This window comes from Cervus canadensis, chromosome 1 (genome assembly GCF_019320065.1).
Source record: "Cervus canadensis isolate Bull #8, Minnesota chromosome 1, ASM1932006v1, whole genome shotgun sequence".
Classification (NCBI taxonomy): domain Eukaryota; kingdom Metazoa; phylum Chordata; class Mammalia; order Artiodactyla; family Cervidae; genus Cervus; species Cervus canadensis.
The window spans coordinates 127,444,634-127,471,064 of NC_057386.1; the positions used below are offsets into that span (position 1 = coordinate 127,444,634).

The 26,431-nt window shown below is 51.4% G+C and overlaps 1 protein-coding gene across 2 annotated transcripts in view; it reads left to right on the plus strand.

Moving 5' to 3' along the window:
- Window positions 1-24,228, plus strand: part of AACS (acetoacetyl-CoA synthetase) — a 53,262-nt gene extending 29,034 nt beyond the window's left edge. The window contains exons 8-18 of one of the 2 annotated variants that reach the window (XM_043442672.1): window positions 474-621; window positions 4,907-4,987; window positions 5,974-6,098; window positions 10,684-10,748; window positions 10,873-10,995; window positions 12,865-12,978; window positions 13,663-13,788; window positions 16,839-16,908; window positions 17,467-17,525; window positions 18,319-18,521; window positions 23,001-24,228. In XM_043442672.1, coding sequence (XP_043298607.1) covers window positions 474-621; window positions 4,907-4,987; window positions 5,974-6,098; window positions 10,684-10,748; window positions 10,873-10,995; window positions 12,865-12,978; window positions 13,663-13,788; window positions 16,839-16,908; window positions 17,467-17,525; window positions 18,319-18,521; window positions 23,001-23,138 — 1,252 coding nt within the window. In that variant the 3' untranslated portion in view covers window positions 23,139-24,228. The remainder of the gene's footprint in view (window positions 1-473; window positions 622-4,906; window positions 4,988-5,973; window positions 6,099-10,683; window positions 10,749-10,872; window positions 10,996-12,864; window positions 12,979-13,662; window positions 13,789-16,838; window positions 16,909-17,466; window positions 17,526-18,318; window positions 18,522-23,000) is intronic. The other variant, XM_043442682.1, reaches the window with a different exon arrangement.
- The last annotated feature ends 2,203 nt before the right edge of the window (window positions 24,229-26,431 follow it).

The window sequence follows — 26,431 nt, forward strand, 5'->3', positions numbered from 1 at the left end:
ATTCAGGCCCACTTGGCTCTCACTTCCCCTTGAGGGACCTGGGGAACAAGGCATTTGCTAATCAGATGGTGAGTAGCGAATGGGAGGCGCCTGAGTTCTGAGGACTCCAGCATCAGTTCAGAGCCCCCCCCCTGCAGAATTTGCACATAAACAGCCGGCGTGTTAATTGCAAGCGGTCCCCCTCCGCTGTGTTTAATATTAAAGCACTTAGACTCTCGGGAGAAAAGCCCTTGGTCCCTGTCAGTGGCACCAGTAAAGCAAAAATTTCACTCCATTTTCCTTCAGTTAGCGTAGTCCGTGAGCCCTGACTCTCCCTTCCCTCACAAAAGCTTTCAGACAGGTGGGTCCCAGAGTCCAGGCTGTCATCCAGGTAGACATGGAGGGGAACGAATGGGAGGACTCAGCAGATTGCCCCCTACCCCGCAACGTTCTAGAACCTTCACTGTTGTTCTCCTGTGCCTTTCTGCCCACAGTGTGTTTCTGGAGGATTTCCTGGCCACCGGGCAAGGCGACCAAGCCCCGCAGCTGGAGTTCGAGCAGCTGCCCTTCAGCCACCCGCTCTTCATCATGTTTTCGTCGGGCACAACGGGAGCACCCAAGTGCATGGTGCACTCGGCCGGGGTAGGTCTGCTCGGGGACTCCCTGCTGGTGAAGGTGGCACCCCATCCCCGCTTTCCTGGTGGGATGCCACAAGGAGATCCATCGTCAAGCGAGACGAGGGAGGCATGCTGGCCTTGCTGCTGTGACCCCATCACCACGGGATGTGATCCCTGAGGGGATCGTGAGCCCAGTGGATGGGTCTTGCCACATTTTAGACAGAAGGAAACGGGATAGATGAGAACAGGAAATATCAGCACATAATAGGTCTTAGGAGGGGATGGTGTGGTTTCCCCAAACTGTCATGTAGGTGCAGGTGTGGATGGGCAGGTGCAGGGCAGCATCGCAAAACTTCTGTCTGATGGTGGACTGGGGTCAAAAAGTTTGAAAGGCACTGACTGGGTTGTTATCAAATCCAAGCTCAATCTGCTCACTGCATAACAGTCCAGTAATCGGGAGATGAGACGGTGAAGCACGGAATAGCAACTTCATTCAGAGAGCCAGGCATCCGAGCGGGCTAAGGCTGTAGAGTACCATGTTATCAGGGTCTGGAGGGCAGTTTCTTTGATAGAACAGAAGGGGGAGGGGATGAGGAAGTAAAGTAAAAATTAGGCTGAAAATCTTGCAAAATATCTCCTGACTTACCCAGTTTCGGGAAAGGGATGTGTTAATTTCTTCTTTCCTGCAGCCATTCCCAGGTGGACTGGGTCAGAATGTCATCCTGTGAGCTGAGCAAAGGCTCTTTAGTTTAACGTGCAGGCAGAGGGGCAGGTTCCCCAAGGCAAGCCATTATGTATGCTCACAGTTATAGATAGCATCTTTTTAGTGATTATAGTAACAAAAGCAATGGAGAGCAGACTTTAAGAGAAATCGTGGAATCAGATTTTGTTCTTCCCTGTTAATAGGTTACATTACAAAGTACAACTAATTGAAGGATTTCCCAAGCTGTGTTAGTCAAAAGTCCGTGCTAGCAAAATAGCATGGACCTGAGGGGCTTAAATGACAAAGATTTACTTCCTCGGTGTTCTGGAGGCTAGAACATCCAAGATCGGGGTGTGGGCAGGGTGGCTTCCTTCTGAGCCTCTCTCCTTGGCTCACAGGTGGCCACCTTCTCTGTGTCCTCACATTGTCTTTCCTCTGTGCATATACATCCCTGATGGATCTCTTTAAAAAATATTTATTATTTATTTATATGGCTGCCACAGGCCTCAGTGGGATTGAACCCAGGTCCCCTGCACTGGGGGCACAACATCATAGCAGCTGGATCACGGGGGGAGTTGTTCCCTCTGCCTTCCCCAGTGTCTCTTTGGTGTCTGAATTTCCTCTTTTTGTAAGAACATCAGTCACAGTGGATGATGGCCCACCCTAACAGTCTCACTTCCTCCCCTCCTGGAGGCGTGAGGATTATCTGAGTGGAGAGACCTCACGTTCTCAAACAGCTTTCTAGTTTTGCTTGGTCAGATGGTTGTATTTGAAGATGAAGTATAAAATTTCTTTTATCCTAGCTCATTTAGCTTTTACAGATGTTCTCTGCACCTAGAAGCTGTTTGGATCCCTGCCTTAGGAAGGAAACATTTAGACTGGAATCACATTAACTCCTTACACAGCTCTTTACACAGTGTCTTCATCTGAATGTGGAAAGGAGTTAACACATAACACAGCTTTGTCATTACCTAGATTTGGATCCACGAATGGTCCAATGGCAGGTTATGAATTATAACCACCAGATGCACACAGCCTGTTCATATACAGCGGGCAACCTCCCAGAAGCCCTGGGGTGGGAGGGAGGGGATATCAGGGGTCAAAGCCTTGATTTCTGGAAGCAACACTGGCCAAGCCTCGTGGCCTCTAGGAGCGAGTTCTTCCTGTTGCTCAAACCATCCTGTTGCATCGCACTGAATCTGGAGTGCCCACTCTAAGGTGTGGCTGCTGGCGTCATGCTTCCCCTGGAGGGGGCACCCCAGTCCACCTGGTCAGAAGCCTAATACCTAGCCAAAGAGATGAGGGTTTTTAGAAACCTTGCAGGCGAGGGCGGGGGGTGTATGTGGCAAAACAACACATTTTAGGAAAAACTGAAATGCCCAACTGTATTCTTATTTTTAGTGCTACTTGCCTAGTGAGTGTCACTTTTTTAGGAGTGGAACATAAAAATATATTAGATCTAATGTAGTTGGCTCATAAAATCATCGTGCGTGGTATATTTAGAGTGTGGAAAAGTCAGGAAAAGTTATCTTAATTCTGGCTTCACTGGGCTCTTGCACGTCCAGAGAAGTGACTAAGCATCTTGCCTGTTTTCAAGAGTGATCCGGAGAGGAAACTTGAAAACAGCAAGATGGGACTGCCAGCACCGACTGTGCCTCCAGGGCTGTTGAGGGTGTGGCCCTGGTTTGCTGGTTTGTGTTTTCTAAGCCCATGAAAGAGCCTGAAAACAGCTTCCTTCTCTTCCTTTTTTAAAATGAGTCTTCTTGCCTGAGTTCCAGGAAACCACGTTGCTTGTATTTCCTGACCCTCAGGGAAAGTGTTCAGACTTGCCATAAATATTTAAAAATTAAGAGAAGAACTATTAATTTGACTCATTAAGATTCATACTTTGGCCACCTAAGGCAAGGAGCCGACTCATTGGAAAAGACCCTGATGCTGGGAAAGATTGAAGGCAGGAGAAGGGGATGAGATGGTTGGATGGCATCACTGACTCAATGGACATGAGTTTGAGCAAACTCTGGGAGATAGTGAAGGACAAGAAAACTGGCATGCTCATTCCATGGGGTTGCAAAGAATCAGACACGACTTAGCGACTGAACAACAACAACAAAAGGTTCATACAGAGAGAAGCAAGGGACGGTTTGGTGCTGTCCGCACGGTGAGGGTATGGGACTTCCCTGGAGAGCCAGTGGTTAAGACTCTGAACTTCCATTGAAGGGGGCACAGGTTCAATTCCTGGTCAGGAAACTAAGATACTACAAGCTGCGTGGCACGGTCAAAAACAAACAACAAACAAAAAATGGGAGTACTGAGGAAATGAACAACATGTGATGGGTTATGAATAGGCTGGGCTTATAAAGGCATACCTTTCAGGCAGAGATAAAGCTTAGGTGCTGATTTAAGTACAAAGGGAAATGGGAAGGGGATTTGCCTCAGGTTTGTCTGACCTGGGAGCTCCCAGTCCTTTCTGAGAATTTGCCGTGTGAACAGTTGGCGTTCATCAGAAAAATTCCCAAAATGTGTGTTGTCCCCACACGATCATTCACCCACTGTGAGTGAGAACAATGTGTATTGTGGGATTTTCCAAAGAAGCCTGTGACTGTCCTGGGTTGGGGCCCTCAGCCCACAATGCATGTGTGGTAAAGCTGAGGGATCTCAGCTCTTGCAGACTGAGGGTGGCCTTGGAGAACCCTCCCAGCAACCTTTCTACCACCATCTACCCAACCCCCGTGTGGCCCATCCCTAGGCAGGTTGCCCCCACTGCGGGCCTGGTTACAGGGTGCTGTCCAGGACAGACTCTGGAATAGGGGCTCTGGTATTGAGTTAGAGAATTTGCTGGGCAGGATTGTCTCTTTCTTTTTTTTTTTTAAAGTTAATTAATTTGTCTGCATCAGGTCTTAGTTGTCACTTGTAGGATCTTGGTGCTTCATATGGAAGCTTTTCGATGAGGTGCACGGTCTCTAGTTGTGGCACGCAGGTTCAGGAGTTGCGGCACGTGGGCTAGTTGCTCCAAGGCACGTGTGATCTTAGATCCCTGACCAGGGATTGAACACACGTCCCCTGCATTGCAAAGCAGATGCTTTACCACTGGATCACGAGGGAAGTCCCTCGTGGGTAGGATTGTTTCTGTTGTGCCTTCAAAGGGGTCATCTCCTAATGGCTGTTTTTTTATTTCTCTTGGGTACAAGGGTTGCAAGGCTCATTTTAATATGTGAGTCCCAAAGGTTCCTAAACATCCAGGACTATCATTGTTGTCGGCCAGCGGATGCTGTCTGTGGCCAGACTGAGTGCAGTGGTCCAGCCTTTTCAGGGTTTTTGGAGGGGCTGCGTCCCTGGTCTGGCTTCAGGATCTTGTGTGAGATCCCCTGGGTGCCTAATCATCTGGCGCTCAGAGCCTGCAGGTCGGCAGGAGAGGGTCAGGGTTTCCTCTTGTGTCCTCCGGGAGTCTCAGGGGTCAGGGGACAGAGAGATGGGAGATTGCTTGTCATGGCAAGGCTGTCAGAACTCTGCCTCTTCCCTGACCTCTCCTGCTCCGGGGCCAGGCGTCTGTTCTGTGCGTGCCTTTGTGCCCCGGAGGAAGCTGCTTGGCTCACTCGCTTCTCCCCAGGGGACGCTCATCCAGCACCTGAAGGAACACATTCTTCACGGCAACATGACCAGCAGTGACATCATCTTGTATTATACCACGGTGAGTGCCCTCTCAGGGTGGGCTCTGGTTCACTCAGGTAGGGAGGCGTTTATCATTACTCTTCTTTTCGCTTCTCCCCCATTGCATGTGTCAATAGTCAGAAGTACAGCTCAAGCTGCAGGCTGCGTGCCCCAGACCCCAGACTGCATGCATGAGACCCCAGGCTGTGTGCAGCTGACCCCTGACTGTGTGCAGCTGACCCCAGGCTGTGTGCATGGACCCCAGGCTGCATGCACAAGTGGCCTCTGCTGTGGGATCCTTCCCTGTCGATCTCCGTCTCTCCCTCTGCCACTGCCTTCTCCCCGCAGGTGGCTGCCTCCTTGAATTGGCACCAAGGTCCCTCCTTACCTTGGCCCGTCCTCCTGTGTTGACCTTGGTTGTCACTGGGAGACCTGGTGCCCTGGGGAATTCCAGAGAAACAAAGGAGACTGACTGTTAGTTCAATTTCTTGAGCCTGTAGAGGTGGGGAGGAGAGTCATGTGACTGAAATCTGTGGTTCAGCCGGGGGCAGGGGGGCAGGAACTTAACAGAGACGCCATGAGGCTGGTCAGTTCTCAGCCTTGTGGAACAGTAAAGGGGCTCTGACTCATTCAAACTGAAAGGAATTTATTGGAGGCTGAAGGGTGCTGCAGGTGCCAGGCACTGTCCCCCATGTCCGACGTGGATGGGCCACTCCAGCACCCAGTTCTTGGCTTGTGTGCATCACGTGACCACTCTCACCTCTGTGACCTTCAGTCCCTCTTGTCACCAGCGAGGCTGCAGGAGATGTTCTCCAACATGTCTTAGTGTACATGTGTGTGTTGATCCATGCCATCAACTCCTGATGGGCAATTGCCGGCTCAGGGTATCTTATATTTGGACAGGCAGTTCTTGGCACCTTTGGCTCAGCATCGGGTGGCTTCTAGGGATGTGAGAGGCTGAGTGACAGGGCCGAGAGGAGCCCGCCCGGTGCTCGGTTGACACGTGTTCCTTTCTGTCCACCCCAGGTTGGCTGGATGATGTGGAACTGGGTGGTGTCTGCTCTCGCCACGGGAGCTGCCGTGGTCCTGTATGATGGCTCCCCTCTGGTTCCAACACCCAACGTGCTCTGGGATCTGGTCGACAGGATCGGGTAAGTACCCGGGATGCTCAGATGCAGAGCGGCCGCTGTGAGGGTCTGTTGCTGTCTCTGGAATGCTTCACAACCCCCCTCCCCGCACGCCCCCCATCTGTCCACGTCCCCCTCTTGGTGGGGGGCTGTGTGAGGACCTGTTGGTGCTGAGGGCAGGTGAAGTTGTCAAGGAGGGTGGGAAGGGGTGGGCGCCCCAACAGGGACTGACCAGTCAGATCTGTGTAGTGAGGAGGAGGCTGCCCCCTCCCACCCCTGGCCCAGGGGTGAGCTCTGAAACCTTGGACACCAGGAGAGGGAACATGGTCTTATTTCTGGAACTCTGGATTCCAAGAACTTGCAGAGCAGCTCAGAAGAGAGGCAGAAGAAGGGTTTATTAGAGCTGTGTTTCATACGGGGGTGAGACAGAGAGTGATCTAGCCTGAACGTACTAACCTGGTCAGGGGATGGTGTGGATCCTCTCATCCCGGGAAGGACAGGTCAGTCCCTGGAGAGTTCCCAGTGTTCGGCCTTCCCAGCAGCCTGGCTGCGAGCCCTCAGGGCTGGCCAGTGCCTCGAGGGTCTCCTGGACTCAGCAGTGTGCCCAGATGCCCTGCGGCCAGTGCTGCAGGCGGGCATCTCCGCCTCCCCGCAGTCTTGTTAACAGGGTGACAGGTGGGCATCCTGATGACAGGGGCAGAGCCAGCTAAAGTGGAACATCAGGGGAAGGGCAAAGTGGCCCCATTTATCCTCCAGCCCCCTCCCCAACGTCATTGTTAGAAACTGTCAGAAGACCCTGTTTCATTAGCACTTTGTTGGCTGATGAATTAATCATCACCGGCTGATGCATTCTCGCCGCTGTGGTTGGTAGTCACTGTTGGCCTAATGGTTGTGTTTCCAGGAATGAGAACACGGCAGCTGGCAGGGCTCCTGGGGCCCGGAAGTCAGCCACACTCTGAAATGGTCTAATTACTTTTCGTTTGAATCTGCTCGCACTGGGGAAACAGAATGAGCCACAAATGTTCTTAAATCCTTGGCCATTAATATTTTAAATATAACTTTGGCCTAGGTAATATTTAAATTCTGACATTTGGCTCACGATATGAGCAAGGAAGGTTATTTTCTAATGAGATTGTTTCCAGCAAAAGGTTAATCAAATCCCTGGGAACTTAGGCGACTTGAAGATCTTCGCCCTTAATACCCATAAGCCGGGCGCAGGTGGAGGCATTTCTGATGTGTGTGTGTGGGGGTTACAGGAAGGGATTGGAGGGACAAATGTGCCTCCCCAGGGCTTAGAGCTGATAAAGTTGAAGGCTGAAGGACTCAGGGAGACCCATCTTTGAGTGTGAGTAAGTGTATGTTTGTGTGCACATGTGGATGAGGGAATGTGTATATGTGCAGAAGTGTGAGCATATATATGTTTAAGTATATGCAAGTGTGTGTATATCTGTACAAGTGTAGCATATACGCACTTGAGTGTAAAAGTATGTGTATGTGCACAAGTGTGAGTCTCATGCACTTGAGTGTGAAAGTGTGTGTATATGTGCACAAGTGTGTGCCTGTATATGCTTGAGTGTGAACGTGTGTATATGTGCAGAAGTGTGAACATATATGTACTTGAGTGTGAAAGTGTGAATGTGAGCATGCATGTCCGTGAATGAGTGTATGTGTGCATCTGATTGTGTGAAGGTGTGCATGTATGTGCCTGTGTATATGCATGTATGTGTACGCATGTGCCTAGGTAAGTGGGAGTGGTCTCCCACGTGTCTGTGGGCGAGTGTATATGAGCTGCCTAGGTAAGTGGGAGTGGCCCACACGTGTCTGTGGGCGAGTGTATATGAGCTGGCATGTGATCGTGTGCAGGTATGCACAGGCCAGTTTGCATGTGTTTGCAGCCCTGTGGACTGTTAGTGAGCACGTGCTGGGCCTCCGCCTTCCATCCTGGTTTGATCTGTGCCCTGGACCCTGGCTGAGCTGTGGCCTCGGTGGTCCTCCGGCCCCTCTGACCTGCCCTTTCTCCTGGCTGGGAGGGCTGACTTGCTGGGTTCAGCAAGGCAGGTGCCACCTGGCAACCTGTGAGGGGTGCGTGAAGTACACCCCAGTGCTCCGGCTGCCTACATGGGCGAGAGGGGAGGAAATAATGTCCATACATTTAGAGACAAAATCTTTGTTGATTATCATTGTGGCAGCTCACAGGCTTACTAACACGTTTCATAACTGGGCGATCATGTTGTAGATGTGAACAAGACTCTCTTAAAGGATGGATTGTCCTCTTTGGGGTGTTTCTAGGCTCCCTGAATCTAGCCCAGGGAACATTCTGATTGGGGTTAGGGTAGAATTCTGAAGTCTTTGTCCAGGTTTTTAACTGAGCAGGCAGTTCATGTTTAGGACTGGGAGACCCATGTTCCAGGCTGAGGGAACAGCAAGTGCCAAGACCCCGAGGACAGAAAGAAGGGACCAAGATGGGGGTGTTGGGGAGGCTGGAAGGAGGCCCTTGTGGTCCGGATATGGGAGGCAGGACAGGAGGTGATGCTCCGTGATGAGGGGTGATGAGAGTTGATTGAGAGGTGAGGGTGGGATTCTGAGTCCCCAGGGTTTTCCGGGCTATACCTGCAGGGTGGTTTTTTCCTGAGTGAAACGAGACACCACTGGGTCACTTGAGTTGAGGGAGCTCATGATCCCCCAAAAGCCACGGAGTTGAGGGCACCTGAGAGGAGACAGGGCGCCTTGTCTGCGTCTGGCTCGCTGCGGGGCTCTGGGGCTTGGATCCCGACCCTGTGAGCTGGGAGCGCCTCGCTTCTCGTGGGGGGACCCCCAGCTTCACTAGCTAAACACAGTGTTGGGCACCACGTGAGGGCGGCTGCGCTTTGTGGACTCTGTTTTTTAAGCCGTCTTATGCAAACCCTGGGGACAGATGGGGAGGCCTCGCCGTTTCTTCAGATAAGCAGGCCTGTGGGCCGGCCCCAGGGACGCTGTCTCAGTCTCTACACATAACCAGGGTCACAGTTTGCAGGGACTTCTGTGAATTAAGCACCCTTCAGGACCACAGAGGGCCCTCGGTTTCTGGGCAGGGGGCGGATGGGGGATGTGCTGAAACCTATGTGTGGTTGGAGATCTCTGTACGTGTGGCTTGAGGTGGTCCCGGGTCTTCTCTTAAAATACAGATATTCCTGAAGTGGCTGAGACCTAAATCCTCAGAGGTGATCTGGAATTAGACACACTTTCTGAGTTTATGAAATTAGCTGGGGTAGGGGGCTGGGGAGGGGCTTGAGTATGTTTTCTGCTCTCCACAACCTCACAGCTTCCAAATTAGCCATCATTAGGGCGCAATGACCCAGGAGACATCTGAGGTTTTGGTGGTGGCAGGGTGTCCCCAAGGAGTGAAGAGAATAAGGGACAGGAAGCGTGAAAGACAGTGGCTTTGAGACCCCCCTCACCTCCTCCCGCCCCCATGGATTCTGCACCTCCCAGCCCAGGGAGCCCTGAGTCACCCAGTGTTCTGTGTGTCTCGACCTCTGAACATGAAGCAGAGCGTGGCTGTCTCCTTGGAATGAATCTTGCCAGCCAGGTGTAAAGGGATAGTTTTACTGCCCAGAGAGGAGAGGCGAGACCTGGATTTTTTTTTTTTTTTTTGGCCACACCGCATGGCACGTAGGATCTTAGTTCCCCTACCAGGGATTGAACCCTTGCCCCTGTACTGGAAGCGTGGAGTCTTAACCATTGGACTGTCAGGGCAGTCCTGGGACCTGGATTCTATGGCCTCCTTTGGCCTCCAGGAGAAAACATCCTTTACCTAGGAAGCTAGAGCTTTCATGTTGAGGGCTGCCTTGATGGAAGGAAGCAGAACATTAAATAACAGCCTCTCCTTGAAAATACAATATTTATACTCGCACAATGTATCATTCTCAGCGAAGAATAAAGGACTGTAGAATTGAAACGTTCAAAAAGAAGGGGGGCAGTTTTGTAAGTTTCATACAGACAAACGCAAGCTGATTTAAGGGAAGAAGATGGGTCAGCAATTCCAAGCACGGCACCTCTTCTAACAAAAGCTCCTGCAGCCCTCTCCACTTCCCTGGAAAATTATCTTGTGAGCTCAGAATTTGAGGGGTTTTGACTCTGTGATCTCCTTTGATCTCAGAAAGAGATCATCCTACAGTTGGGAAGATAGGGATTTTTTTTTTCAGGGCCTTGCAGCACATAGGCTTCTCTAGTTGTGGAGTGCAGGCTTAGTTGCCGTGCAGCATGTGGAGTCTTAATTCCCTGACCGGGGATTGAACTGTTGTCCCCTGCACTGGAAGGCAGATTCTTAACCATTAGACCACCAGGGAAGTGTCCCCGAAGATGGTGGGTTTATGTACAAACAGCTGTTTTAAGTAGAGCCGAAGGTTAATGAGAGCCCGAGTGCTCTGCAGACCTGTCACTGCCGGCCCCAGAGTAGCAGGTATTGTAACCTGCTTTCAGCTAAATATTAAGTATCAGTTTAGCCCAGAAAAAGGATGTGTCTTGGATTTTGCAGCCTTGTTCTAAATGGGTCACTAATAGGAGAAAACTTTGGTTACCTGCAACATGGAAGAGCCTTGACGGGTTTCTGGTGTTTTCTTTCCGTCAGCATCACCATCCTTGGAACGGGTGCTAAGTGGCTGGCTGTGCTCGAAGAGAAAGACATGAGGCCAGGTAAGCTTGCCTCCCTGCGCATCCGTCCCTGGAGATGAAATCAGATCCGCGGTGTTACCCATTTCCTGCAAGCCAGCAGAGGGCGTCCAATTTGGCTCTAATCTCTCGGTGCTTCTGGCTGTAGTGGAAACCCACAGTCTCCAGACACTGCACACGATCCTGTCCACCGGCTCCCCACTGAAAGCCCAGAGCTACGACTACGTCTACAGGTGCATCAAGAGCAGCGTCCTGCTGGGCTCCATCTCAGGTACGACCCAGTGTGCGCCTGTGCCGTAGGGAGGGTTCTGGAAGGATCAGAGGACTTGGGGGCCAGGCTTGGCCACTCAGGGTGCTTACCCTCTGACCCAGCAAGCCACCCAGCTTGAATCTGTTGGGATAAACAGTCAGCAGAGTGGCTCGGGTGATGTTGCTGATTCTTGGTAGTTATGTTCCAGGGAGAAGCTGCAGACGTGGAGTTAGCAGTTCCTGATCCTTTGCCAGGGTGAGGAATATACACACGCACCTCACATCGGTTGTAACCTTAGACCCTAAATGACTGATTCTGGTAGAGTCTATTTTCTTTACAAAAGAGAAAATGAAGTTTGGGCGTGCTAAGTGACTGACCCAAGACCACCTGCTAGCAAGGGCACAGAGTGGGATTTAAAAAAAAGCAAAAATTTATTAATTTGGCTGTGCCTGGTGTTAGTTGCAGCATATGCAGGATCTAGTTCCCTGGCCTGGGATCAAGCCTGGGGCCCCTGCACTGGGAGCACAGACTCATAGCCACTGAACCACCAGGGAAGTCCCAGTGTGGGATTCAGACCTGGTTCTGTTGTCCCGGAGCCAGAGTTTCCCCACCATCCCCATCTCATCCCCTGGTCCTCCCTAGATCCCGCCTGGTGGGCAGGGGTGTGGTGGTCGTGTGGGCACAAGGTCGTCTTCCCAGGCCAGCCCAGCCCGTCTCAGGGCAGCACGCCTGTTCGGATCTCAGTCGGCCCTCCCGCCCCTGTCCGGTGAACCCAGCTCTCATCCTGAAGCAGAGGAAGCAACACTTCTGCTCACGCCCTTGTGCCTCCTTGGGGCCCCGGGGGCTGGTCCGACCTTGCTGGTCACTGCAGTGAACACGATTCCCCGTTTTTGTGAAAAGCATCAGCCAGTGACTTGAGGTGTCAGGAGGATGCAGGAAGGACCTCACACTTTGATTCTCTACCTGAATTAATTCTGCTGAATTAATTCAGCAAATCATTTTATGTTGGTTTTGAAACCCCCTGCCCCACCCCATCCATATACATAGAGCATTGATTAAGGAAAAAGTACTTTTTAAATCATAAGGCTATCTTTTTAGGGATACAAACAGACATAAAGGGGAGAGTGGACACCGGTGTCTGGATCGTCGAGTCTAGGAAGGGACAGAGTCAGGGGCTCCTTGGGTGACCCCCGCTCACACCCTCCCCACTTTCCTCCCTGGGCTGCCATCTGGTTCCACTGTGTACCTGGGTGGGACCCTTGCATGTCTCTGCCCTCAGGACATCCTGCCCTGCAATCACGTGGGGCCCTGCCCTTCCCGGGTGCCCACCCTAGGGGACAGTTGTCAAGGGGAGTGTTGTCCAGGTCTGGGGGTTAATGCCATTCCCTTCTGATGGCACCCTCCCTTTCAAGCTCCTTCCTGAAATCAGAGTGTTTCCCATCTAGCACGTTGTCTCTCACGTGAGACTCACCCTCCTGGGACCACAGGCTTTCTGCTTCTCGGGTGATTAAGTGAACGTGAACCGCAGCAAAGAGCCTTTGCACATGACCCATCTCCCGCGACAGTGCCTGCGGGCGGATCTAACGGGCCACACTTCGATCTTCCACGAACCTCAGTCTCAGATTTCAGTGTGACCACGGGAGGTCGTTCACTGGTTTCTCCTCCAGCAGGAAGTCCTGGTCAAAAAAAAAAAATAAACCACCCAGACCTGGGAGGTTTGTGCCAGTTTCTGAATAACCTCCCTGTTCTTTCCCTGAAAAGAGGCTCAACTGTCTGGGGACAGAATCGGAGAGGTTGTCCTGCAGGGTCTTTTCTCCTGGAGGGTTCACCAATGAAAAACGCGAGCAGTTGTCTCGGTCTTATAAGTCCTGGATCTCCTTTTGCTGGCAGGTGGCACTGACATCGTCTCCTGCTTCATGGGCCAGAATCCATCCATTCCTGTGTACAAAGGGGAGATTCAGGCTCGGAACCTGGGCATGGCTGTGGAGGCATGGAATGAGCAAGGTGACGGCCCCAAATCCTTTCTGTCTTTGTGACGAGGCATGAGTGGTCACCCGGGTGCGCTTGGATGTATAGCTTTGCCAGGGGACAGTTCTCCAAAACTGTCCCCTCTGAGGGGCTACCCCTCCCCACCAACACTTGCAGACTGTTGGCCTCCGAGCCTGGTTTAATCCCCACTGGCTCCCCATCTGCCTTCAGCCTAAAGCAGAGGAATAGGTGTTGGTTTGGAGCATAGACGGAGGGCCATGTGCTCGGCACGCAAGGCGGGCATCTGAGTTTTGGAAGCACTGCTGAGGCTGCCCCACCAATGGCCTCACATCCTAACCTTGGTGAGGACCCAGGGTAAGATGCAGGCACAAGGGGCAATGTGCTGCCATCCGTGCAGAGTTTAGAAACATGCAAAATGACATTATTCAGATGCACGTGGATGTAGTAAAAGTATTAATACACACAAGGGAATAATACAGTGTTCCAGTCAAGAGAGAGATTTGGGAGAGTTGTGTGGGGAGGGATTGGCATGGCTTTTGGTGATGTCAGAGGGATGGGCGGGGGGGTGGGATTTTTGTAGTAGCCTTGTGTGTGTCTGAAATACTGCATAATAGCTTGTGGTTTCAAAAAAGGAGAGAAAGGGCGCCGAGGTGTGGCCATGGTGTGTGCTCAGTGTACGTGTCGCCCCTCCCTGACCAGGAAAGGCCGTGTGGGGGGAGAGTGGTGAGCTGGTGTGCACCAAGCCGCTCCCCTGCCAGCCCACGCACTTCTGGAACGACGAGAATGGCAGCAAGTACCGGAAGGCGTATTTCTCCAAGTTCCCAGGTGGGTCGAGGATACAGGCGGAGCCGCCCAGATTCCCGCCCAGGCTGGGCCTTCGGGGTCTAATTCTGGATGCACCCTCCCCCTGCCAGCCCCCTCTCCCTGGTAAAACCTGGTGAGGCCGCTCCTGGCTCCTTCCACCAGAGGGGTGATGATGAATTTCTGATCAGTATCTTGTCACTTGCATCTTGAAGCCATCAAATGAAACTCTGATCTGGGTTTGGTGTACTCTTAACATCCTCCATGCCCCCTGCCGCTTGGCCCTGAGCCTGGCACCTGGGAGCTGGCACGAGCTGCTTGTTTGCCTGTGTAGGACAGGGCTGGGTGGTGGGGGGCGGTTCGCTGCTCGCTTACCCAGACTGGTGTGTCTATTCAGGGAGAGATGCCTGTGCAATAGGTGTCTGGCTGGGGTCTCCTCTGTCTCACACCCTGTCATCCAGTCCTCATGGAGGTGATGGGAGAAGAGAGCTTTTGAGTGGGATAATTAATTTCAGGCCCGTCACTCACTCAGGCTGCCCTCTCCACTCATCTTTGGAGCAGCGCCCTGCCCCTGAGCTGGGAAGTCTCTTTATTTAAAGCTCTGATCCCTGCCTCCTCCTTATCTTATTTCATAAGCAACCTTGAGTTATTGCTGCTATATAATTCACAATTTAGCAAGCCTTCTGCTCCGGAGTTATTTATACCAACTACTTGCTCTCTTCAGTCTCTGGAAAGGTGATTCGATTCCACATGTGGAGAATCAGAAAGTGGCAGGTGACTTGTCAGGGGTAGAATGTGCCACCGATCCCTCTTATTTCTCTGCTCAGCCTTGCGTGTCCCCATGTAACGTCCCATTTGAAAGCCATTGTACCCAGCATAGCACCTCCCATGTGAGTTAGCAGGAACATCCCCCGCCCATGTGGCCAGGTCCTTATTGGATGCCTGCTGCATTTAAGCCCCACCTTGGATCCTGCCAGGGTGTAGCTGTTGTGACATACTAAGGCAGAATAGAGAGGGAGGGGGAGGGAGAGAGATGTTCCTCAAATGATCCTGAAGAGTCAAAGGCTCCTGTCTAAGGAAAGGATTAGAACCTCAGCTTGAAGACTCATCTCAGAAATGACATGTCTTCATCTTCTCAGTACATTGCTCCTTGAAAACTGTCTTTGCTGTCACTTTTTGTTATGTATACAAGGGTTTACATAGTAGATGTCTCTTCAGGATTAATTTCATAAAAAGCCTTTTTTTTTTCTTTCTTTTGGCCATGCCACATGGCTTGTGGGATCTTAGTTCCCTGACTAGGGATGGAACCCGTTCCCCTTCCAGTGGAAGCACAGAGTTTTAACCACTGGGCAGCCAGGAAAGTCCCAGAAAAATCTTTATTTTTGAAGCGCTGATATTGAGAGTCCCTTGCACTGCAAGAAGATCCAGCCAGTCCATCCTAAAGGAGATCTGTCCTGGGTGTTCATTGGAAGGACTGATGTTGAAGCTGCAACTCCAGTACTTTGGCCACCTCATGCAAAGAGTTGACTCATTGGAAAAGACCCTAATGCTGGGAAGGATTGGAGGCAGGAGGAGAAGGGGACGACAGAGGATGAGATGGCTGGATGGCATCACCGACTCGATGGACATGGGTTTGGGTAGACTCTAGGAGTTGGTGATGGACAGGGAGGCCTGGCATGCTGCGATTCGTGGGGTCGCAAAGAGTCGGACACAACTAAGTGACTAAACCGAACTGAACTGATATTCCTTCTTGGAGAAAATGAATACTCTGTGACTTGTGATATTTCCATTTTTGCCTTGGCTGCTAGGAAGCTCAGGGCTGCCATCATTGCTTTGTTGGAGCTGTCCTCTCACCCCTGTGCAATTTCTGATTCTTTCAATCATCCCATCATACAGTTGGTTTGATAGGTAGCTTCCTCAGATACTTTCTGGATGTAGATGGGATATATGAATAAATACAAAGAAACAAGGGCAGATGAGATAATGGGATCTGAAGCTACTGGTCGTGGTCAGGATGGACATAGGTTGAACTTAAGTCTTTTCATCCAGTCTCAGGCTGATTGGGTTAGCACTTAAGAGTCAAAAACTGTCCTAAGAATTGGGAAGGATGAGATGGTGTCGTGAAGACCCTGAGCCAGTTTTATCTGCTGTTTTCTCTTTGTGGATCACAGGAACTCTGGGGCTTATTTCAGGAGGCCAGGCTGCTGCTTGCAAGTTGTGCAGAGCCAGTGGGGCCATGCTCACAGATATTCACATCCTGAGCGCCTCCTCTATTTATGGGGCCGATCCTGGGCTGGCTGTGTTAGCTCAAGGAGGGAGGCCTCTTCCTGGCAGTTCCCACGTGAGGCTTGGCTTCTCTTTGACCAGACACCTTGGGTCTTTTTTTTGCTGCGCCCAGGACAAGGGCCTCTCCTTGAACATCACCAGCCCAGGGCCCAGGTGTACGCTGCAAGCCACACGCGGGCGGTCAGGGCGCACGCTGTCGGTGTCCCCTGATTCCTCTTCTTCTGCCCTCGGTGCATCCTGGGTTTTCCTGCTAGTTAAGTCTCTGTCCATGTGGCTGGTGCCTTAGTTCAGGCTTCCATTACTGGGACTGGTATAGTAGCCTCCCGCCCGGTCCTGCTGCTTCTCTTTATTCTGTTCAGAGATGGGCCCTGACTCCTCCAGACCTGCTCCATCAGCTGCCTCGGGCTACCCTTTCTTCTTCCGTTGGGGCTTGTACTTTCCCGCCCTCTTCTCAGAGGCCCCCCTCGAAGCTTCATTGACCTGCTCAGTCCCCACTTCACATTCTCACTGCTGGCGTTGCTCTCAGCCCGTCAGTTCCTCACTGGTACTTGCAGGAGGGGCATTTCTCATGCACTGCTGCATCTCAGAACTGGCTGTAGGGTGGACCCCACTAGAAGGCGTGCCTTTGGGGGTGAGAACTGTTAGTTCAGTTCTGCCCCCAGCGCCACGTCACACCTGTTTCTGGGCCTCGGCTCCATCTGTTGATAAGAGTTCCATTTCTGTCGTGCGGGCCTCAGGCGTCTGTCCACGCCTCTCTCAGGGTGACCAACCCCTCTGCCTCCCCGCAGGTGTCTGGGCGCACGGTGACTACTGCAGGATAAACCCCAAGACCGGGGGCATCGTCATGCTGGGCCGAAGGTGAGGGGTCCGCACACCTGGCTTCTGTCCCCTGCAGACCACCTAGGGAGTGGGGGGTGCTTCCTGCATCCTGGGCTCCTCCACTGGCCCAGTCTGGGGGTGGGCTGACTGTACCCCATCTGGGCCCTTCCTGGGTCAGCTTCCCGAGGGTGGGTCTGGCGTGATCCACATTTCAGAGCCCCAAAGTGGTGGACTGGGGGGCATTACGGGGTGGGGGTGAGGCCTTTGGTAGATGTAAAGCCTGCATCTGTCTACAGTAGCTACGGCCCTTCCCAGAGTGGGAGTGTGGGGGTGCTGGGGCGTCCGCACCTGGGAGAGGGTACTTGTACAGGTGGGAGGGGCAGGAGGTGGCGGATGCTCCCACACAAGGGGATGTCTTGATGTCTAGCTTTGAGTTTAGAAGGAGAAAGGTTGGTCAGAATCAGAAGCTGGGGAGGCAGCCGGCAAGGACTGGGTGGGCATGGTGTTGTTGTGGGAAGGGGGTGACTGTCCTCCAGCCCCCACAACTGGCCTCACACTGGAGCCACCGTGTGTTCACGACCTCTTCTTTCTTTGCAGTGACGGCACGCTCAACCCCAATGGAGTGCGATTTGGCAGCTCGGAAATCTATAACATTGGTGAGCATTTTCCTTTCTCCTGGAATAATTCTCAGGTCATCCAGGAGGGAAGGAAGGAGGGTCCTAGCAGGGAGACTGCTCTCCAAAGATCCCACCATTTGACATAACTGGCCCATTTGCCTCTGGTTGTGAGAGTAGACATGTATGAGCTTGTCCTTCTTCCTAGAACATGCCTCGTCCCACACTGCCTGTAGCTTGTAAAACCTCAAGACGGGCGTCTTAGGGTCCTGTGGCCCACCCCCCTTCCATTATGTCAGCCTCAAGCTCTGTGGGGTTGGTCATTTGTGTCTACTCTTTATGACTGAAGAAAGATGCACAGAGAGGTTGTGTGATTGCTGAAGGTCACACAGCACTATTCAGCACCAGATAAAGACAGTGCACAATAGAGAAACCCATGGGCCTTCAAAATGCCCCCACTAAAGCCACGGAATCAGCCTCTCAGGGAGGTGGCCTCATAGGGATGTCAGAGCCCCAAGGTCACGTCAGGGCTGTGCAGCCAGGATGGAATCTTGACCCTGTGATTCCAGCCTTTCTTCCAGTGCTGGAGTCCCCACCAAGGTGCTTGCTTCCTTTTTCTTTTTAAATTTGTAATTGAGGAAGTAAGCGTGCCTGGCTCCCTATAAGACGTCAGCCCTTCCGGTGTGAGCTGTGGCTCTCTGCTGGTGATGGGTGTCCTTCCACCTGTTCCCCAGAAGCTCTTCCCCAGGGTGGGGGGCTGGAGGAAGCGATGGAGGTCCCCATCAAGGTGGGCTGGTGTGAGAGCAAGGCCCTGGCCCTCGTCCTGTCTCTGCAGTGGAAGCCTTCGAGGAGGTGCTGGACAGCCTGTGTGTCCCGCAGTACAATAAGGACGGGGAGGAGAGGGTGATCCTCTTCCTGAAGATGGCTTCCGGCCACACCTTCCGGCCCGACCTGGTGAAGCGGATCCGTGAGGCCATCCGCCTTGGCCTGTCCGCCCGGCACGTGCCCAGCCTCATTCTGGAGACACAGGGCATCCCGGTAGGGCCCCCCAAGAGCCCCCCTGCTTCCGGAGCGCTCGGCTAGACGCTTGCTCATGTTTTATATATAGTTGTTCCATGTTGCCTGGCAACCCTGTCCCCATCCTTTTTTCTTTTCTGCCATCCCTCTCTCTTTTTTTTAACCCCTCATAAATTGGATGTAAGGCGACTTCTGCTAAACACTGGTCTTCAGAGGGTAAGCAGGCTCAGCCCAGCCCGACCAACTGGTTTTTCCCGTGTGGTTTTAGTGTGTTCTCAAATTATTAACACGAAAATTAATTTTAACTTTTTAAAGAGCCGCTCGGGTGCTGTTGCTCTTGCCTTTTAATTTTTAGTTCTGGCCTGCAGAAAGAAGATTTGAATCTATTTCGAGGCACATCTCCAGAAAGCGGCGCCCCTCCCTTGCCTTGTACTCTGTTTAGGCTCTCAGTGGGGGAGGAGATCAGATCACAGCTTTAACTTGCTTTGCTTACAAAACCAATGCCTCTGTCAGCATAGAGAGGAGATGCCCTGTGTGTGCGCACACCTGTATGCATGGGTACACACACAGTACATCACGTGTACAGATGAGCCAAGCTTGTACAATAGCTGTTCATGGGTGTGGGGGATGGGAGCAGGTTAACTGGGTCCCCAGGGGATGGAGCGTCTTCACGTTAGGAGTGGGGATGTGCTTGCTTGCTTGTGGGTGCGCGGTTGTGTCCAACCTTGTGAGACCACATGGATGGTAGCCCACCAGGCTCCTCTGTCCATGGGATTGTCCTGGCAAGAATACTGGAGTGGGTTGCCATTTCCTCCTCTAGGGGATCTTCCGAACCCTGGGATCTAACCCGCGTCTCCTTCATTGTAGGTGAATGGTTTACCCACTGAGCTATCCAGTAGAGATGTGAGGTATTAGAACCAGGGCTTTTTATACCATCCACACATTTATTCTCCACTTTGGTTATGTGTAGGAAGGGCCCTGTGACCTGGAAGTTCTCTGTTTCTCTCAGGGGGTGATTCTTTTCTTTCCTTCATATTTATTTTTATTATGTATTTATGTGGATGCACCAGGTCTTAGTTGCAGCATGTAGGATCTTATTCCTTGAGCAGAGATCAAACCCAGGCCCCCTGCATTGGGAGCATGGAGCCTTAGCCACTGGGCCACCAGGGAAGTCCCTCAGTGGGTGACTCTTGGTGACACAGTGGGGACAGTGGTTCTCAGGGAGAGAAGGGACTTCTTTTTTCCTTTTTTTGGTCGCACCTTACAGCATGTGGGATCTTAGTTCTCTGACTAGGGATCAAATCCCCACCCACTGCAACCTTGCATTGGAAGCTCAGAGTCCTAACCACTGGACCGGCCAGGAAGTGGGAAGGGACTTCTTGAGTCAGTGACACTTACTGACTTTCCCTGGCGAGGGTCTCAGGTGTCCCTTCAGTGGATCAGGTTCTGTCTGCACCCAAAACACTTCGGGGAACTAGAGTGTGATCATCCTCTTGGCCTTTATTTTGTTGAGAACGAATCTATCTCCTTTGCTATCAGAATGGTGAATTCCCAGTCTGTATCTGCTCACGCAGCCTTTAACTGTATGGATCACAATAAATTGTGGAAAATTCTTGAAGAGATGGGAATACCAGAACACCTGACCTGCCTCCTGAGAAGTCTGTATGCAGGTCAAGAAGCAACAGTTAGAACTGGACATGGAACAACAGACTGGTTCCAAATAGGGAAAGGAGTACATCAAGGCTGTATATTGTCACCCTGCTCTTTTAACTTATATGCAGGATACATCATGTGAAATGCCAGGCTGGATGAAGCACTAGCTGGAATCAAGATGGTAGGGAGACATATTAATAACCTCAGATATGCAGATGACACCACCCTTATGGCAGAAAGTGAAGAACTAAAAAGCCTCTTGATGAAAGAGGAGAGTAGAAAAGTTGGCTTAAAACTCAACATTCAGAAAACTAAGATCATGGCATCTGGCCCCATCACTTCATGGCAAATAGATGGGGAAACAATGAAAACAGTGAGAGAATTTATTTTTGGGGGGCTCCAAAATCACTGCAGATAGTGACTGCAGCCATGAAATTAAAAGACACTTGCTTCTTGGAAGAAAAACTATGACCAACATCCACAGCATATTAAAAAGCAGAGACATTATTACTTGGCCAACAAAGGTCCCTCTAGTCAAAGCTACTGTTTTTCCAGTGGTCATGTATGGATGTGAGAGTTGGACTATAATGAAAGCTGAGCACCGAAGAATTGATGCTTTTGAACTGTGGTGTTGGAGAAGACTCTTGAGAGTCCCTTGGACTGCAAGGTGATCCAACCAGTCCATCCTAAAGGAAGTCAATCCTGAATATTCATTGGAAGGACTGATGCTGAAGCTGAAACTCCAAAACTTTGGCCACCTGATGCTTAGAGCTGACTCAATGGAGAAGACCCTGATGTTGGGAAAGATTGAAGGCGGGAGAAGAAGGGGACGAGAGAGGATGAGGTGGTTGGATGGCATCACCAACTCGATGGACATGAGTTTGAGCAAGCTCCAGGAGTTGGTGAAGGACAGGGAGGCCTGGCGTGCTGCAGTCCATGGGGTCGCAAAGAGTCCGACACAACTGAGCAATTGAACTGAACTCAACTGATCTGCTCCGAGAATAGTGGAGTGATTTATTGGAAATGGAGAATGACCCCAGCCTGTCTTTCCATCCTCAGCCAGGCTCTTGTCTGCTTACTCTCAGGCACCCAGCTCTGCTCTCTCCTCCTCTGTCTTCCTGTGGGGTCATGAGTCCTGGCCTGTGAGGTCACGTCTAGGATCCCTGGAGATTTTACAGGCACCCTCGTATTCTCAGATCCCCATGGTCCAAACTAATGAAGCACTTAGGAGAAGATTCACCCTGTGTTACCAGCCTGGCGTAGGGGGTCTGGCTGGGCCACGGTGCTTGGGACTGGCCATGGCCAAGATCACAGCTGGGGATCTGGTCACGCCTAGGGGAATGTAAGTGGGCCTCTGAAGCCCTGTGTGGCTGGAGGGCCCGGTGGCCACAACTGCCCTGGTCCTAGCAGGCCTTCGTCCCTGGTCACGGCTGACGTACTGGCCCGTCCTGACTGGAGGCTCGGACTTACCTCCTGGGTGGGGGAGAGGAGGGGTTCCAGCCGGAGCTGGGAGAACTGCTGCTTCCCTCTGCCCTTCTCACCAGGAAGCAGGAGCAGAATTTCTTCTAAAACAACACCTTGTTTATTTTGTCAGCCGATGGAAGATGTAAGTTGTTAGCTCCCACGAGCCGTTACTGGGGTTTTAGTGCTCAGAAGCACAGAAAGCTCATGAGACGCTTGCATTTCTGGGTGAGAGGGACTGACGCCACCCCAGTGACAGGCGGGCCCTCATAAGCCTGCACTCAGATCCGAAATTAGTTCACACGTCAGCAGGGGTTTTCAGTGAGCAAATTTTAATTACATCTCAGGTTAAAAAGGAGAAAAAGCGCCAGAGCAGGGAGAGATGAGAGCACTGGCAGCTTTATTAAAGAACTCTGTTCCAGAGTTTTCCTGGCCCCTAAACATGCCAGCATGGCTGCCAAATGCCCATTGGAGTTAAAGGTGAAACACACTTGCTATGAATTTCAGAGGGAGCGTTGAGCATTTGGAGAGAGTCTTGATTATAGGAAAAGCAGTGTCCCATTCATTCAGATGACAGTTCTGGGGGAAGATGGGGTGGAAGTTTCGAGAGGTTCTTGGATGACGCTCACTTTTTAGTGATTGGAGGTGGAATCACACGAAGCCAGTCCACTCGTGGAATAAGCTAGCTTTTCTATTATAATACAGTGTAAGAAAGTAAATATAAATAATGAAAATGCAGTGTAATAGTCATACCCAAGAGCCATGTGCGGGTTAACTCACAGACTTGGGCTGGGTGCTATGGCCCCATTTTACATTTGAGGAGATAAACTTGGGTTAAGGAACTTGCCCACAGTCACCCACTGACAAAGACTTGCTCTCAGAGTCCCAGGTTGTGATCTTTTTGGCTTGGATGTACCCAAATATCAGAGCTAAGGAATTTTTTTTCCCTTTCGGGTTTTCTTTTCTTTTGCCTGTAAGATTTTTTTATGTGGAGCATTTTAAAAGTCTTTATTGAATTTGTTACAATATTGCTTCTATTTCATGTTTTGCTCTTTTCGGGGCCTGAGGCATGGGGGATCCTAGCTCCCTGACTAGGGATTGAACCTACACACCTTGCCTTGGAAGGTGAAGTCTTAACCACTGGACCAAGGAAATTCCTGGGATTTTTTTTTTTAATATTTATTTTTAATGATTGATTTATTCAGCTGTGTTGGGTGTTAGTTACAGTATGTGGGATTTAGTTCCCTGACCAGGGATTGAACCCGGGTTCCCTGCATTGGAAGTGCAGAGTCTTAGCCGTTGGACTGCCAGGGAAGTCCCTCCCCTTTGGGTCTAAACAGTCTTTCTGTTTGCTCCCCCTGCTTCCCCCCTACCCCCCACCGGCAGTACACCCTCAACGGCAAGAAGGTGGAAGTGGCCGTGAAGCAGATCATCGCTGGGAAGACGGTGGAGCACCGAGGAGCCTTCTCGAATCCCGAGACCCTGGATTTGTACCGGGACATCCCTCAGCTGCAGGACTTCTGAGCCGAGCTTGCCAGCATGTCCCTCAGCCACACACGCCTGTACTATCATTTTTGTACATTCAAAAAATTACTTAGAAACCTACAGCTCTTTGGAAAGGGGTTCAAGCCAAGTCCGTGGGCCCAGGGAAGAACCATTCTCTGTCCCGCAGGTTCATTTGGTGGGTTCCCGAGTCTTCCACCCACCATCGCGGGATCCTGACCTTCAGTGATCCTGGAGGGTGTGTGTGTTCACATGCTTGCAGGGAGGAGCCAGGGTCACCTGTGTGTGTGCCATTCCGGCTGATGCCCGTCCCCTGTCCAGGCCGGTGGGCATCCTGACAGCTCAGCTCTGGGGATCAGCCAGCTTGCAGCCTTGTGCTGAGGTCCATTTTGATCTCTTTCTCCCCTTTTCTTCTCCCGGCTCTGGCTGCCGTCCTTCAGGGCCCATCTGGCTACTGTAGTGTGTTGCCCGTCATGGGACCCATCCCAGGGTGACTTTACAGCATCTCACAGCAGATGGTCAGCACCGGGGCTGACCACTGTCCCGTCTGTGTGTCCCAGGTGGAATCCGGGCAGCTCCTGGGGCAGCCGTGTGTCACCCCAGCTCTGGCGCCCCTCAGCAGACAGAGAGCTCCAGCTGCCTTTAGAGAACGACTGGGTTTCATGTTTTAATAGGATCTCTTTATTTCATGGATTTTTGAGTGGTTTAAAATTTTTTTAATGTTAATTAAGTGTGTGGTATGTGGGCGTTTGAAGGAGTGGGTAATGTCCACCCCATGAGGGGTGTCACTCAGGAATGTGGGCAAGCCCCAGGTGGTGGGTCACCCAGGTCCTGCCGAGGCAGAGCTGCTGGGCTTTGGGGGACGTGGCTTCACTGCACAGTGCTGCCCGAGGGCCCAGGACCCGCACACCCGCAGCCGGATGTGCTTTTGAACGTACTTGTCAGTTCGGCCTCTTAACACTCTCCTGTCATCATAGTGTTCGTTTTTGTATTTTTTAAAACTGAGCACAGTGGAAAACTTTCTTGAACCCTTTTTCTCTAGTGGATTGTAAAAACAGGGCAGATTGCTATGAGGCATCTAATGCAATAAACATATATGTATATACGCACACGGAGGCATGCTCGTGTGCTCTCTGCAGTGGGTGCTGGATCTGAGGGGGTCAAGCTGGTGTTGATGGGCCAGTGAGATGTTTGGTCCAGGTGATGAGAGCATGTCCTGGGCCCCTGGTACGTAGCGGACCTGCCTGGTGATCAGATGGCCCCAGAGCCCTTCGCAGCATGAGGTCACACCCCAGAGGGGGAGGACATGCTCACCCTGGACTCCCCTGGAGCTCAGAGCCCCCGGGGTTCTGGTTGGGACTCCTTCACCATTGCAAGACCACACGTGTGTCCCTTGGATGGTGTCTGGCATCCAGGCCGGGCCCAGCAGGGCTTATTTTTCTCATGTCATGGGAGGTTGAAAGCAGGCTGTTCTTGAGCGGGTGTAGGGGCTGAAGGGACCCAGCCCCTCCATCTCCTGGGCTCTACCGTCCTACCATGGGGCTGCCCACCTCCAGCTTCCCATCTGTGTCCCAGGCAAGATGAGAACTGGGTGAGAGGCAAAAAGCCTGTCCCTCTTCAGCTTTTATCAAAAGAATGGTTTTTCTGGAAACCCCACCCATTGCACACCTGTTTATGCCTCAGGGGCCAGAACTGGCCACAGGCCACCACTTGCTGTGGCGGGGGTGCGGTGGGGTAGAGTCTGGAGAGCTGTTCTTAAACGAGGCCTATTACATTTGTGTACAGACCTCTTTTTTTTTTAAGGTGTTTTCTTTTTCTTTCTTTCTTTTTTATGGTGGACCATTTTTAAACTATTATTTTTTTTTTTTTTTTACAATTTTGCTTCTGTTTTGTGTTTTGGTTTTTTTGGCCACAAGACATGTGGGATCTTAGCTCCCCAACCAGGGATTGAACCCACACCCCCCTGCATGGGAGGCAAAGTCCCAACCATTGGACCACCAGGGAAATCCCTGCAGACCTCCTTTTATTGTAGGCTATTTTATTGTGCTTCAAAGATACTGTGTTTTTTTAATTTTTTTACAGATTGAAGGTTTGTGACAACCCTGCATTGAGCAAATCTGTTGGTCCTATTTGCTCACTTCGTGTCTCTGTGTCACGTTTTGGTAATTCTCCCAGTACTTCAAACCCTCCACCAGCAAAAGAGATGACAACTTGCTGAAGGCTCAGACAGTTAGCATTTTTTAGCCATAAGTATTTTTTAGTTAAGGTACGTGGATTATTTTTTAGACATAATGTTATCACACAGTTTAATAGACTACGGTATAGTGAAAACAACCTTTGTTTGAGGGCTTCCCTGATGGTTCAGCCAGTAAAGAATCTGCTTGCAATGCAGGAGACACAGGAGACATGGGTTTGATCCCTGGGTCAGGAAGATCCCCTGGGGGAGGAAATGGCAACCCATTCCGGTATTCTTGCCTGGAAAATTCCATGGACAGAGGAGCCTGGCGGGCTGCAGTCCTGGGATCACAAAGGGACACGACTGAGCATGAGTCTTTATTCACGTTGGAAAATCAAAAGCTTCATGTGACTCACTTTATTGCAGTGGTCTGGACAGAACTGGCCATATCTCCCAAGAATTTCCTGTCACTGTTGGAACAAATTACCACACACTTAAAATAATACAAATTTATTACAGTTCTGGGGATCTGAAGGCAGGTCTCACTGGGCTGAAATCAGTGGCAGCAGGCGCTGTTCCTTCTGGAGGCCCTTGCCTTCCAGCTTCTGGAGGTGCCTGCCTCCTGGGCCGGGGGCTCACTCCTCATCCTCAAAGCCTGCAGCGTAGGACACCCCGGCCGCCCTCTTCCACTTCTGTGATGACACTGGGCTCACTTGAATAATCCGTGATACTCCCCCTATTTTAACATCTACTGATTGTTGTTTAGTCACTAAGTCATGTCTGACTCTTTTTCGACCCTATGGACTGTAGCCAGGCTCCTCTGTCCATGGGATTTCCCAGGCAAGAAAATCGGAGCTGGTTGTCATTTCCTTCTCCAGGGAATCTTTTCAACCCAGGGATTGAACATGCCTCTCCTGCCTTGGCAGGCGGGTTCTTTACTACTGAGCCAGCTGGGAACCCCAGCATCTACTGATTAGCAAGCTTAATTCCATCTGAAGTCTTCAACCCCTGCTGGCCACATAACCTAACGTTTTTACAGGTTCTGGGGATTGGGATGTAGGCACCCTTTGCTGGAGGTGGTGGCCGGGGGAGGCAATTATTCTGCCTACCTGGCTTTGCAAACTCAGTGAGGATGCCG